The sequence below is a fragment of the Saimiri boliviensis genome, chromosome 10, assembly GCF_048565385.1.
Source record: "Saimiri boliviensis isolate mSaiBol1 chromosome 10, mSaiBol1.pri, whole genome shotgun sequence".
Classification (NCBI taxonomy): Eukaryota; Metazoa; Chordata; class Mammalia; order Primates; family Cebidae; genus Saimiri; species Saimiri boliviensis.
Genome location: NC_133458.1, coordinates 26,961,372 through 26,975,816, shown reverse-complemented (window position 1 = coordinate 26,975,816; position 14,445 = coordinate 26,961,372). Strand labels below are relative to the sequence as shown.

At 45.0% G+C, this 14,445-nt stretch overlaps 1 protein-coding gene across 4 annotated transcripts in view; it reads left to right on the top strand.

Annotated features, from left to right (window-relative positions):
• Positions 1-1,434: 1,434 nt before the first annotated feature.
• The window catches only part of MEST (mesoderm specific transcript), a 55,749-nt gene continuing 42,738 nt past the window's right edge, over positions 1,435-14,445 (top strand). For 3 of the 4 annotated variants that reach the window (XR_012512032.1, XR_012512031.1, XM_039473110.2), the window contains exons 1-11: positions 1,435-1,696; positions 5,136-5,290; positions 7,224-7,303; positions 8,005-8,082; positions 8,208-8,344; positions 8,497-8,555; positions 9,897-9,937; positions 10,479-10,549; positions 10,796-10,897; positions 12,689-12,765; positions 13,965-14,028. Coding sequence is in view for 2 of the 4 variants with exons in the window: in XM_039473110.2 (XP_039329044.1) it covers positions 1,671-1,696; positions 5,136-5,290; positions 7,224-7,303; positions 8,005-8,082; positions 8,208-8,344; positions 8,497-8,555; positions 9,897-9,937; positions 10,479-10,549; positions 10,796-10,897; positions 12,689-12,765; positions 13,965-14,028 (890 nt within the window). In the remaining 2 variants the exon portion in view is untranslated. Of the gene's footprint in view, positions 1,697-3,471; positions 3,492-5,135; positions 5,291-7,223; positions 7,304-8,004; positions 8,083-8,207; positions 8,345-8,496; positions 8,556-9,896; positions 9,938-10,478; positions 10,550-10,795; positions 10,898-12,688; positions 12,766-13,964; positions 14,029-14,445 lie in introns of those variants that run through there. The other variant, XM_010343045.3, reaches the window with a different exon arrangement.

Sequence of the window (14,445 nt, the reverse complement as noted above, 5' to 3'; positions counted from 1 at the left end):
AAACGTCGCTAGGAAATTAAAAGGAAAAATTTAAAAAGCAGCAGTTCTTGTCTGTCTTCCCCTGCCCGTGTCTTGCTGTGAGGCCCGGGCTGTTTCTCATTTCTTTCGCACCCGTGGCTCTTAGTGCGCTGTAGGTGCTAAATCAGTATTTGTTTCATGAGTGCTTTTACGGGGGGGCAACTAGAACTCGGCAGAAGCGTACCTCTGTTGTGCCACAGGTTCTGATGGCCCCCTCATAGGCGGCAGTTTCCGCAGTGTCCGTGGGTCTTCCCGGGGTCTGGGTTGGGCGCCCCGCGGGCCAGCGGCGAATCTTTCGGGCTGCAGCGTTGCAGAGCTGCGGAGGTCCTGGGCCAGGTGCAGCCGAAAGGAGGCCTGCAGCGCCCCCTCTGGATGCAGCAGGCACCGGCTGGCTGCCCCGCTCACCCGCTCGTACCCCGGGTACCTTCATCAATATTGCAATTTATGGTGAGAAGATGAAGACAGACCCTTCATGATACTCTACACTTTTCAAAGGCGTAAGGGATGCCTTTAAAGGATTATGGATTAGAAAAATTCCTCCCTCTTTCTTGTGCCTCTGGGTGCTTGCATTGTGATTCTATCTTACGTCAATAAAGGGAGTTTTGCTCTCTTAATTGCGCCCACCGTTCTGTGCAGCGCAGACCCGCGCATGCAGGGAGCTGGGCTGCGAAGGTGCTGCTGCTGCGGGGCATCTGGCATGCGGACCATGTCGCGCTGCTGCAAAGGAAACCTGCCCCACACCGCGGCGGTGGCTAGAGTGGGAGAAACCGGACTTTGTGCAACTTTGTCCGTAATGGTCATCCATGAATCTGTTTACTAATTTGGTGGTCCAGCAGAGCTTGTTGCTCCCTGGCCGCTTGCTTATGCCCTTTGGTGGTTACCTGTAGTTAGGGGCTTAGGGGCCTCGGTCTCTTGTGGCTTGCCGCCTTTCACAGTTCAGCACCCACGCTTCTGACGTGGGATGGGAGCAGGCGCCACGGCTGGCACCCCTGAGCCCTGCTACCCCTTAGGTCGAGCAGCCATCCTCCTTTGGGGCTTGTGGGCGGCCTGTGGGCCTTGTAGGTGGTCTAAGGGAAGTATTGGGGCTCTCAAGGGTCTGCTGTTTTTGTCAATGGCATTAACTCGCCAGGGGAGGGTTTCTGCAGCAGAATCTCGGGCTCAGGGTTGAGGTTCGCCAGAGATGTGCGGGGTCTTGGGAACCGGGATCTAGTGGTCCCCTTCAGGGCTCGACACCCCTGAAGGGGCCCACTAGAGGAGCCACTGTAAGAGCGGCGCCCCGTCTCTGCAGCCGTGGCAGTGGCAGAGTGGCTGGGAGGGGCTCTGCGGCGAGCAGAGGGGCAGGCGATAGGGGTGCTGCGGCGATGGGCGGGCTAGGGGCGGGGCGCGGGTGGGCTCTAAAAGTCGGCGCCCACTCGCTCTGCGCTGCCGCGGCAACCAGCACACCCCGGCACCTCCTCTGCGGCAGCTGCCCCTCGCCAGCGCAGTGCCGCAGCGCACGCCCGAGTGGCTGTAGCTGCCCGGTGCGGCGCCGCCTTGCGCGGGCTGTGGGCTGCGGGCTGCGCCCCAGCTGCCGCCTGGCCCAGCACGGCTGCGGGCGCTGCGGTGCCCCGTGCTCTGCAACGCTGCGGCGGGCGGCATGGGATAACGCGGCCATGGTGCGCCGAGATCGCCTCCGCAGGTGGGTGTGCGGCGGGAACGAGGGGGTGTGGCTGGCCGCCCCGGGACTAGGGTGCGGGCAAGCGGCGGACCGTGTGCCCAAGCCGCGGCTGCCGGGGTGAAAATTCTATCGGCAGGCGACACGCGTTCCGTGCCCGCTCTGCTGACTTGAGGAGGGGGTGTCACTCCTGCATGCAGTTGAGTGTTCAGAATGCAGGTTAGGATTTCTCCTTGGGTAAGGATTTCTAGACCCCGGGATCACCTTGGTGAGATTTAGGATTTATGCACCCCAGCGTCATCTTGACATGAGTTAGGATCCATAATGACCCCGGTCTCACCCTGACGGGAATTGGGATTTTTTAGACCCCAGCATTACCTTTGTGCGATTTGGGATTTTTAGATCCTGGCATCACCCTGGCGCGATTTAGGATTTTTGTACTCAGTCGTTGCTATAGCATGATTTAGGATTTGTAAATTACAGCATCGCCCTCGTTCGATTTAGGATTTCTAAAACTCCGGCTTCTCTCTGGTGCGATATAGGATTTTTAGATCCCGCCGTTGCCGTGGCGCGATTTAGAATTTCTAGATTCCGGCAAAGCCCTGGTGCAATGTAGCATTTTAGACCCCGCGATTGCCGTGGTGCGGTTTAGGATTTCTAGATTTCCCCCCACCCCCAAAAAAAGCCCTGGTGCGATGTAGGATTTTAGACCCCGCGATTGCCGTGGTGCGATTTAGGATTTCTAGATTCCCCCCACCCCACCCCCCAAAAAAAGCCCTGGTGCGATGTAGGATTTTAGACCCCGCCGTTGTCGTGGTGCGAATTAGGATTTCTAGATCCCCTCAAAGACCTGGTGCGATGTAGGATTTTTAGAACCCGCCGTTGTTGTGGCGCGATTTAGGATTTCTAGACCTCTCCCAAAAGCCCTGGTAGAATGTAGGATTTTTAGACCTCGCCATTGCCGTGGCGCTACTTAAGGGTAGATCCCAGCATCGCCCGGGTGCGATTTAGAATTTTTAGAACCCCGGTATCTCCATGGTGCACCTTAGGATTTCAAGAACGGGATAATCGCAGTGCCGAGATCGCCGCGGTGCAACTTAGGATTTCGAAACCCAGGTACCGCGGTGGCGGGAGTCACCGCAGAGTGACTAGAAGTCACAGTGCCCGCCAGCCGCCGTAAGTATTTTTCAGATTTCAGTAACAAGAGTGAGTGAGAACGCTGATTTGACCAAACTGCTCTGTAGCTCAGGGATTGTTCGCCTTGGTTTCGCGGGTTTACAAAGTGGTTTATCTCGCGGCGACGCCATCAGGTGGGCGGCAGATTGGGTGGAATTATTACGCGAATGTGTTTTTCCTTTTTACAAGATGAAATCAAGGCTCAGAAATTTCCAGAAAGTTTGTTGCTGGAGTTTGCTTATTCTCTCTACCCATCAAATAATTGGGATTTTGGCCAAACAGTATTTGTTTAACCCGTTTTACCTAGTGACTGCCAGACTGCTTCACTCCTAAAAATCCTAAAAGGTCGTAGGGGCATTTTTACTGAGGTAATAAGATAGAAAACGGCTCCCTGAGAGGTTGCCTCTTTCCTTTCTTGGAGTAAGAGGAGGGAGGAGGGGGTGGAGGGGGGTGTCCAGGAGTAGAGTGTGTTGGTCGGTCGCCTCGTTTTTTAAGCCCCACTTCCCTTAAGTCCCATTTGCCGCTCTGGCCGCCCCTCCCGGGCTCTGCTGAGTCACTGCAGAGATTCAGCTACTGGAACCCGGTTAATGAATGCGATGAGAAGCATAGGGGGAAAGAAGTAATGAAATGCACACATGAAAATGTATGTATTGAAGTACAGGACAGATAGCACTGAGCAGATGACCGTCAAAACCTAATGCTTTTTGTCATCTGACCTTCAGAGGAGATATTGGGATATATCTTTCTTTGTGGCTCGATATGTATTCCGATATTATTATTATTTTGAGCACTGTTAGCCTGCTATTGTTGTGGGGTGAAAACAGTGATATAACCATCATGTTCTGGCACTTTTTTGAATCATTTATAGTATGACCTTGAGAAATAGGACCAAACCATTTTATCCGTCTTATAGAACGGTACTTTGGAGAAAAAAAGAGAAATGACTACCCTAATAATGCCTAAAAAGTAGGCTGAGGAGCTGAGAGTCTTTAAGAAACATGGTTATTTTACACTGTAGAACCACAAGTTTGTTTTTAGAATTTAGGAAAATATCCGGGGCTTGGTGGTGGGGGGGAAGTACCTGTTGGGTTAAGAAAGTGGCGAATGGGTAGCTGACAGGCAGTAGAGAAGAATGTGTACACAGACAGAAAGCCATTTCACCCAGGGCTTTAGCAATTAATTTATTTTAGCTCTATGACAACTCTAATTTTAGTTTTGGAGGGTATTATTTCTATTCTGGCTGTTTTGAGAGAACTTCCATTCTCCGACAATTCTTGATCTGGTGATGATCAGAAGTCATAGACTTGAAACAGAACTGTTTCTAATTCCTGTTTGGCGCTCCTTATCAATGTGGATAAACTGACTTGTGCCTTTGAAGTCCTGGACATGGGAGGGTTGGGTGTACCAACTAGTGCTCTTTTTCCGAAGATGAAATCAATTCTCACGTGCTGGGTAGGAGTTATGCCTTATTTTGGGGGGTGGGGGAGCATCTTATGAAATTAAATAAATGGAAACTTCAAGAGTCTGCTAAGAAAAGCAGAAGTATAATCTACTGCCCTGACCTCTCAAGAGATTAGATATTCCGGGTCGTGACAAAGCTGCTTATGTTGGAATACACAATGCGGCTATCTTACTTTTACAGACTGTTTACCCTGAGCAGTTTCTCAGCCCAAATCCAGATAGGAGTACTAAATGGAGCTTCAGTTAGGCAGAGGAGGGCTGATAAGCATGTATTAAAAATCAGGAGCAGCTCTCTGCTTGAGGGCATGTGATAAGTTACTACACATACACACACTTTAAAATATGAGAAATAGCGCATATACATATTTTGAACATTTTTCGCGTGGGGGCTAGTGGGTAGATGGTCGAGCTTTGGGAGTAAATATGAAAGAAGTTATTTTTTACTTTGGAAGCCTTGATACTAGTCAACAAAAGAGTGTCCAGCACTTAAGTCATCTCCCTTTTATTTAATTAAAGACCTCTTCAGCAGGTATTGGGAAGACCACAAGGGGAGGGGCTAAGGGGGTTAAAGTTGGGGAGCAGAGGCAGAGGATTTGTTGAAATACGTATTTTTTCCCCCTTAAATTAGAAATGGTGAACAAATGTGGTGATTGCTATAAAAGACAGAGGTTCAATTACCGTCTTGGTCGGCTTTGTGCCTACGTGAGTGGCAAGTAATCACTGCGTGGTAACAGCGGTTTCCCACCCCACCTTACTAGGTTTGGGTTTGTAGATGAGTGTACTGTATTACCTGACTGCTTATGGTGGGTCTCTGCTTTTCCTGCAGGATGAGGGAGTGGTGGGTCCAGGTGGGGCTGTTGGCTATGCCCCTGCTTGCTGCATACCTGCACATCCCACCCCCTCAGCTCTCCCCTGCCCTGCACTCATGGAAGACTTCAGGCAAGTTTTTCACTTACAAGGGACTGCGTATCTTCTACCAAGGTAAGCAGTGGACTATTGAAACACATGCGTGTATCGGTCATGTAAGTCCCAGCTCAAGTATTTGTGTCGATTGCTCTCCCGTTGCTCCTTAATGATGGAGGAGAGTCTCGCTCTCTTTTTCTATGTAGTGTACTTGCAGAGAAGCTCAGAAAACTGCTGGGGGAATGGAGTTGGGACTGAGATTCCAGCCCGCAGACCTCACCTTTTAGTATAAGTTATCTTTGTAGCTTGATATGTATTCAGATAGTAGTGTTTTTTGAGTGCCCTCAGTGTCAGGTAATACATAAAATGTTCACAGATACAGCTACCATCGGTTCTCTCTCCTCACCGTCCCTGATTTCATTTTATTGTTTTCTATAGATTATTTGTAGTATGTGTAACTGTGATTTCAGTCTTAATACCATTATATAAATTTGCTAGTGATGATTATTATGACCGCTACTTATCAAGTAATTACCATATGCCAGGCACTGGGTTATGTTTTCAACCTTTATTGTTTAATCTTGACGACAGCGTTTGAAGACCGGTGCCATTAACCTCATTTTATAGGTGAAGAAACTGAGAAACAGATTGGAAATGATTTCTTTTGAGCGGGGGTCAAGAGCAATAACGAAAAATGTTTGTCATAAACCGTTTTTCATTATTGCTCCTGACCTCCTCTCATTTGCTATATTCAATTAGATAAGTATACAATTTTCATTATGTTGGCTTGGGTTATTTTCGGTTTTACTGTTTTAAATGACTAATGATGAAGGAAAAGCTTCATGTCTGTAGTTTATTTTTCCTTACATTTTCAAACTATACTACTTATATAAGTGGAATGATTTTATTTGCATAGATTTTCAATAACAAAACTCTTAGGCTAAAGTATATACAATTTTTTATTGCTTCTAAATTATTTTTGAAAACCTTATTACCAAATTTCCACATCACTGGCAGTATATGAATGTATCAGTTTTAATCTAGTATATTAATATTAGCAAGGTTAATATTATCTAAATGTTTACCTAATTTAGATGATGCAGAACGCTTCCGTATTGTCATATGCATTAAAAAAGTTCACATCTATGTTGGTCAAGCCCTTTTTATAGTTGACAGGATTTCGTAATAGTTTTATTATGTTTCTGATGTTGGATTGGGTCTCCTGCTGAATAGAGTGCTGGGCAAACAGCATAAGCTAAAGGTGTTCCTTGGGAATAGTTGCTATATCTTAGAAAATTTCCGTGAGGCCATTCATGATGAAGTACAAAAAAATTTGTAGTTTATGTGTTATATGCTTTTAACTGCGAAAATTTACTTTTTCCTGTGAAAAAAATTGCATATTATTACAGAACAAAAGGAGAAATGGGGATATGCTTTTTAAAAACACCTAGGTGAGCCGGGTGCAGTGGCTCACGCCTGTAATCCCAGCACTTTGGGAGGTCGAGGCGGGTGGATCACGAGGTCAAGAGATCGAGAGCATCTTGGTCAACATGGTGAAACCCCGTCTCCACTAAAAATACAAAAAATTAGCTGGGCATGGTGGCGTGTGCCTGTAATCCCAGCCTCCTGAGGCAAGAGAATTGCCTGAACCGAGGAGGCGGAGGTTGCGGTGAGCCCAAGATCGCGCGCCATTGCACTCCAGCCTGGGTAACAAGAGCGAAACTGCCTCAAAAAACAAAAAAACAAAACACCTAGGTGAAAGTAAACAAGGTGCCTTCAAGTATTTTCACATAGTATGAATTTTACAATATTTTGATATACAGATTAAAAGGAGAAAAAGGCCTGTTCTCACCTAATGCAATAAGCTTACATTTTAAAAATAATGTGTCATTTTAATGTCAATTTGGTCACAGTTTCTTGTCCTTTGCATCAGATTACTTAGATTTTAACATCTTCAAGGGTTATTTTTATAGGGATTTGGCCTAATTGATTGTACTTTCCTTCTTCCCAGACTCTGTGGGTGTGGTTGGAAGTCCGGAGATAGTTGTGCTTTTACACGGTTTTCCAACATCCAGCTATGATTGGTACAAGGTAATGAAGTCAGACTTCTAGGCCCTACTATGTCTTTACCCTACTATGTCTTAAAAAACCTCGGCTGGGTGCAGTGGCTCACACCTGTAATCATAGCACTTTGGAAGGCCAAGGTGGGAGGGTGACCTGAGGTCGGGAGCTCGAGACCAGCCAGACCAACATGGTGAAACCCCGACTCTACTAAAAATATAAAAATTAGCTGGGCATGCTGGCACATGCTTGTAATCCTAGCTACTTGGGAGGCTGAGGCAGGAGAATCCCTGAACCCAGGAGGCAGAGGTTGCAGTGAGCCAAGATCCTGCCACTGCACTCCAGCCTGGGTGACAGAGTGAGATTCTATCTTAAAAAATTAAAAAATTAAAAAAAATTAAAATGAAAACCCCAAATATTTTGTTGTCAGCACTAGAAACCTCTTGCAAATTTGAATTGCTTTAAAAAAATTAAATATTGAACTCTTCCTTATTTAATATAAGGGAATGATAACTCTTTGGCAATCTAGAAGGGATTATCGCCAAGTTATCCTCCCTCTACAGAGATTAATTGCCAGGAATGAAGCATTTTCCAAGAGGATCATCGGTGGGACCTGTGGTGGTTTCGTGGGGTTTTCTCTTTATGGAAGTCTGTTAAGCCAAGACAGGGCTGAAGTTCCTGTGCTGCTGTAGCTCCGCAGAAAGCCCAAATCATCCTTTCTTTTTTTGTAGATTTGGGAAGGTCTGACCTTGAGGTTTCATCGGGTGATTGCTCTTGATTTCTTAGGCTTTGGCTTCAGTGACAAACCGGTAAGCAGCACCTATCTGGGACTGGTGACGGGGTGTGGGGTGGGCATAGACTGTGAGGGGTCAGGCTGGCAAAGAGAGCTGCACTCATGACTTCATCCTGTCTGTGTGGGCTCTCCTCTCCTCAGAGACCGCACCACTATTCCATATTTGAGCAGGCCAGCATCGTGGAAGCTCTTTTGAGGCATCTGGGGCTCCAGAACCGCAGGATCAACCTTCTGTCTCATGACTATGGAGATATTGTTGCTCAGGAGCTTCTCTACAGGTCAGTGGAGCTTCAGACGGTAGCTTATGATGCTGGGAGAGTACACTATTTCTGGACTCTTTCTATCCTTTTTCTCTCTTGGGAGTTGTCTTCAGTGGTGTGCCGGTTTAAGTCTGCTCAGCTACATGGGTGTGTCCTTATGTCCCTTCTAGGTACAAGCAGAATCGATCTGGTCGGCTTACCATAAAGAGTCTCTGTCTGTCAAATGGAGGTAATTGCCTTGGTGGTAGGTAGAAAATGGGTGTAGTCTAGAAGGGCCATCTTTAGATACCACAGCGACATCTAAATGATAATCTGGTAATATTGCAAGTAGACGTAATTAAACTATGGGATCTCTACCTTTTTTGTGCCATGAACTCCTTTGGTGGTCTGACGAGATTTATGGGCCCTTTTCCAGAATGTTTTTAAATACAGAAACAAGCAGGATTACAAAGGATAGTGACTTTACTGCCGTAGTCAATATAAAGCTGCATTCTGTCACGCATTAGATAGCAGGATCTAACAGAGGACCCAGTAACTGCTGTATCAGAAGCAGGTGAGGAGTGTAAAGACTGTGTATCTGTGACTGCAGTCGGTTATGAGAGTGTAGGACTGCAGATAAAGAAAAAAGCCACACGTTTCTAATACTGCTATGATGTTAGTGTAGAAAATCCCTACTTACTGTCATTAATGGGTTCTTGGGAACTGACTATAATTGAAACATTGTAATAGAACCGATTTTCTTCTCATCACTATTTTAAAGAAAGGTTATTATTCAAGGACCTGCTGGACCTTATTTTGCTTGAAGCTGAAGTTTCCAAGAACCTATCCTGATGTTAAGTGAGGACTTAACTGTATGAGATTCCCCAACTCCTACTGATGGAAACGCCAAGGTGCAGTTAGAAAATGGCAAACCCTTGATTAGACCTTTTGGGCTGGCAGCTTGTAAGTCCGTGAATATCCAGATGTTCCCTGAATGCCTTAAGAGCAGACTGGGAGAAATGTTCATCTGTCTCTTTATCACTTAGGCCTTCATGGGTTTCTTCCACTGACTCTGAAGAGAAATGGAAAACGAAAAACTTCGGGTTTTTTTAAAGGACCTATGCTTATTTAAAATCTTCTTGTTTTATTCTTGCAGCCCAAATCATTAACCCTTATGTTCTGAGTGATGGGGAAATGCTAAGGGGAGTCAGAGCCTGCTTATCAGCATTTGGGATGACCACCTATTTTCTACCATTTCACTGTGACCAGCTAAGCACAGTATTCCCTGCAGAAGTAATTAGATGACAGTACTACACTTTTATTTGTAATTCTGTTTTGATAGAAAAGGCTGCAGAGGTGATGGTGAATAGGGTGGACAGTCTGATTATGGGCTTGTCTTTGACCTAAAGTTGTCGGTAGGCTGGGCCAGGTGGCTTACACCTACAATCCCAGCACTTTGGGAGGCTGAGGTGAGAGGATTGTTTGGGCTCCAGAGCAGCCTGGGCAACACAGTAAGACACCATCTCTATTAAAAAAACAAAACCAAAAAAAGCTATAGGTAAATGACTCAGAAAAGTCTCTTCTCTTACAGGTATCTTTCCTGAGACTCACCGTCCACTCCTTCTCCAAAAGGTTGGCTACTTCACTGATAGACCTTTAGTTTTAAGATTTGTACTAACGTAAATAATGCTGGGACTTTTTAAGGGCCGTAGTTCCTGTAATCGGCAGTAGTTAAAATCCTCTCCCCTGTGAATTTATATTAATGAAGTTAATTTTTCCCTTCTTAGGCAGCTAAAGCAGAGGCAGTGAGCCCTGCATAAACCCAAAACCAATTCTAAGAATAAGAGATCAACAAATATTTGGAGAAATACAGCTAGGGAAAGATTTGTGTTACAAGCTTGATGTTTGAACAAATTAGGATCCTACTCTAAACTTGAATATACCAGAGTTAAAGTTTTAAGGATTTAGTGAATTGTAGAAAGCATCTTAGATGCAATTAGAAATAGATTTGTCTTCCTCGAGAGAAGAATGTGAGTAGGCAAAACAAAATGCCAAGTACCAAACCAGTAGCAGGAGATTTGGCTCAAGATTTAGTTCCTAGTATAAAACGCTTTGCCCCGGTGAGGGTCTTCCTCTGGATTCTTGAGCTTTACTTCCACTTATTCCCCTCCAGCTACTCAAAGATGGAGGTGTGCTGTCACCCATCCTCACACGACTGATGAACTTCTTTGTATTCTCACGAGGGTAAGTGTCACTATCAAGAGATTGACTATGGGCTAGGAGTAATGTTGTGAAAAGTTGCTGCCATTACAATTCTGGGCCAAATCCTGGGGCCTGATATTTTAAAGCAAAGGTATTGGCCATCTGTCAGGGAAGTAGAAGGATTTCATAAATCACTTATGGGTCGGACTGCATGGCCTCTGAGTTCCAGCCATATTGAACATTCTGAGTTCTCCTCACACTTACCTTCCTGCCTTTGGACTCTTTCAGTCTCACCCCAGTCTTTGGGCCGTATACTCGGCCCTCTGAGAGTGAGCTGTGGGACATGTGGGCAGGGATCCGCAACAATGACGGGAACTTAGTCATTGACAGGTAAGAAATTACCCTTTGCTTTGGTTTCCAGAGAAGCATTTTTTGGAGAGTGGGAATTGCTTGTTTTGTTCATTGCTGGCTTATGCCCTATCACTGGAAGGCTGATGATGACCTGTGAGGCAAACCAAAAAGTCATGGTCTGTAATTCCTAAGAAGATAGATATGGAAAATAGAGTGAAACTGGACTCTTTGTTAGTATTAAATGCTTCAGAGTATTGAATCATGGTTGTGGAAGTAGCCTAGTGCCTCCCTCAAGGTACAAAGCTCTTCCTTTTGCCTATCTTTCCTTATTTTTTTTTTCTTTTTTGAGACGGAATTTCGCTCGTTACCCAGGCTGGAGTGCAACGGCGCGATCTCAGCTCACCGCAACCTCCGCCTCCTGGGTTCAGGCAATTTTCCTGCCTCAGCCTCCCGAGTAGCTGGGATTACAGGCACGTGTCACCATGCCCAGCTAATTTTTTTTTTTTTTAATTTTGAGTAGAGACGGGGTTTCACCATGTTGACCAGGATGGTCTCGATCTCTTGACCTCATGATCCACCCGCCTCGGCCTCCCAAAGTGCTGGGATTACAGGCTTGAGCCACCGCACCCGGCCTTTGCCTATCTTTTCTGCAGCAACAGGGAGTGAGAGGGCAGACTTCTCTGTCTTGTACAAAGTATTCCCATGCCTTGGTTCAAACGAGAATGTAGACACTTTCACAGGGGACCCAGAGGTGGTGACAGCCTAACTACTTGGGATAAGGCTCTGTCTTCTAGCCATCTGGGTCAGTGCAGCTTCCAGTGTTTTTACTGATGGCTTTGCTGGGAATTGTGTGTTAGAGGGAGCCATTCCTCCCATCCTCCCCACAGGATCCCTGAACATTTCATTTTAGTATTAAAAAAACTGAAAAACAATTAAGACTGTCTTATAAAATTCTCTTATGTTTTCATTTCCAACAAGTAAATACTGTTTCTAAGATGTGATATTTGAGGTTCACAAAAACAGCTGTCCTGGAGTTGCCAGGTAGAATAAGTAGAATACATGAGTTTGAGTTCTAAAATGCGGCAGTGGTGTCTTACAATGGAGAAAGAGGAATTCTCTCCATTTTATCTGTGGTCAGACGAAGCCATTGCACTTCAGCCTGGGCTACAGAGCAAGACTCCATCTCAAAAAAAAAAAAAAAAAAAAAAAGTAGATGTCAACACAGATTATGTGTTTCAATCCTCCTATTTTGAAAATGAGGAGGCTAGCCAGGTTCTTTGGCACATGCCTGTACTTCCAGCTACTTGGGAGGCTGAGGCAGAAGGATCTCTTGAGGCCAGGAGTTAACAACTGTAGTGAGCGATGACTGCACCTGTGAATAGCCACTGCACTCCGGCCTGGGCGACATAGGGAGACCCGATCTTTTTTTAAAAAAACAAACAAATGAGGAAACTGAGTTGAAAAATCTGTGTTAAAGTCACAGACATAGGTGAAGTGGTGGAGCCAAAATTGGATCCTTAGACCTCGGCTTTTTAGTCACATATAATCCAAACCAACTTTCAGCCTTCCTAGATCTCATTCCCTGCGTAACAAATATCACTGATTCTTATATTGATAGTAGGCATAATCACTACTATAGATAGCTATATGGTGGTTAACTCTAGAGGTTAACAGAAATGGATAAATTAAGTGGGACATTTCCAGGAATGCTAAACTGCTTCTGGATTCATAAATTATATCTTATGTTTTTTGTGGTTCATGTGATGCCCTTGAATCCCTGTAACAGTAAAGATTTCTTCTTCTGCTCATGCTGACCTACCTGTCCTACAGTCTCTTACAGTACATCAATCAGAGGAAGAAGTTCAGAAGGCGCTGGGTGGGAGCTCTTGCCTCTGTAACTATCCCCAGTGAGTATTTTTATATTATTGATAGGAAACTGAAGGACTATAAGGTCAAAATAATGGCAACTCCTCTATGCAATTAGGGTTACCAGATTTAGCAAATAAAAATATAAGACATCCAGTTACATTTTGAATTTTAGATAAACAACAAATGCTTTTCTAGTATTTAAGTAGGTGTACAATATTTGGGACCTACTTACACCAAAGAAATCATTTTTCATCTGAAATTCAAATTTAACTGGGTATCCCATATTTTACTGGCAGATGTACTCATGACATTTGGAACATCAGTGATGTGGTGTATACAGTGAAGCATATAAAAAACAGACATTACTGCAAAGGTAGTTGGTATTACCGATTTCTTGTGCGTTGTCAGTGACTGCCACATTACGTGCTGAACTGCTCAGACAGAAGCTGTTTGGATTACTAATCAAGAGGCTATAGGTGATCTGTGCTCATTTGTCTTTTCATTCTTACAGATTTAAAAAGAAAGAAAATTAGTGTTTCACATACAGTGGTTAGTGCTCAGGAAATTACTGGTTGATTTCAAATGTCAAGGGTCTGTCATAACTGAAGAGAGACTTATGGAATGAAGGTATCCTGGACTTAGAGAATGCTGAAAGTTGGGCTCATTCCGTTTGGTCCAGGGTGCGAGAGCGCTGAATGAGGGACCAGACGGTTTTCTGTAAGAGGCAAACTGGTGCGTTCCCAGCAGTTCTTTAGAGCTTACCTAGTAAGACAAGCTAGGTTTTCTATCACACAAAAATTTACTTACAGAAAATATTTTCTTGGGCTGGGTGAGGTGGCTCATGCCTGTAATTGTAGCTCTTTGGGAGGCTGAGGCAGGAGGGCTGCTTGAGCCCAGAAGCTTGAGACCACCCTGGGCAACAGAGTGAGAAAAACAAAAATGTTTTCCCTACAGATAAATTTAAAGGTTAGCCAAGTGTGGTGGCGCACACCTGTACGCAGTCCCAGCTACTGAGGACACTGAGGCCGGAGGGTCGCTTGGGCCAAGGAGTTTGCGGTTACAGTGAGTTATGACTGCACCACTGCACTCCAGCCTGAGCAACAGAGAGAGACCTCGCCTCAATTATAATAAAAGGAAGAAGAAAACATTTTTTTTTGGAGAGGAGTTGATTTTAGGGTGGGAGGAGGAGAACAGATGTGAGAGCTGTTAAGTATTTCATTCCCTTTCTCTTTCCTAGTTCATTTTATCTATGGGCCATTGGATCCTGTAAATCCCTATCCAGAGTTTTTGGAGCTGTACAGGTGAGTCTCCCCAAGAGAGGTCTATGTTTTGTTAGTATCTCATCCTGACAATGGTAAACAGAATTATCGCTTGAAGGCTGTTGGCTCCAGCCATTGTCTGTGACCTCACTGTTCATCCAGGAAACAATAAAAAGACTGAGTTGAGGAGTCTTTTGTAATATCAAGATTAATTCGGTTATACATTCTCTTGATTTAGACATAGTCTGTTTCCACGGTCATGAGTGCTACATATTCCTAGGTGTACAAAAAGCTCACGTGAGTCAAAGGTTGAAAGTGGATATATCCTATGAAGTGTTTGTTTTAGTCCGATTGTAAAGACAATTCATTGACTTAAGCTGAGCAGATGGCAAGGAGAGATTGAGAAGAGCTCATTGTGAAATAGTGCCTTCTCACTGGTTGCAATTCTCTCTAGGTACT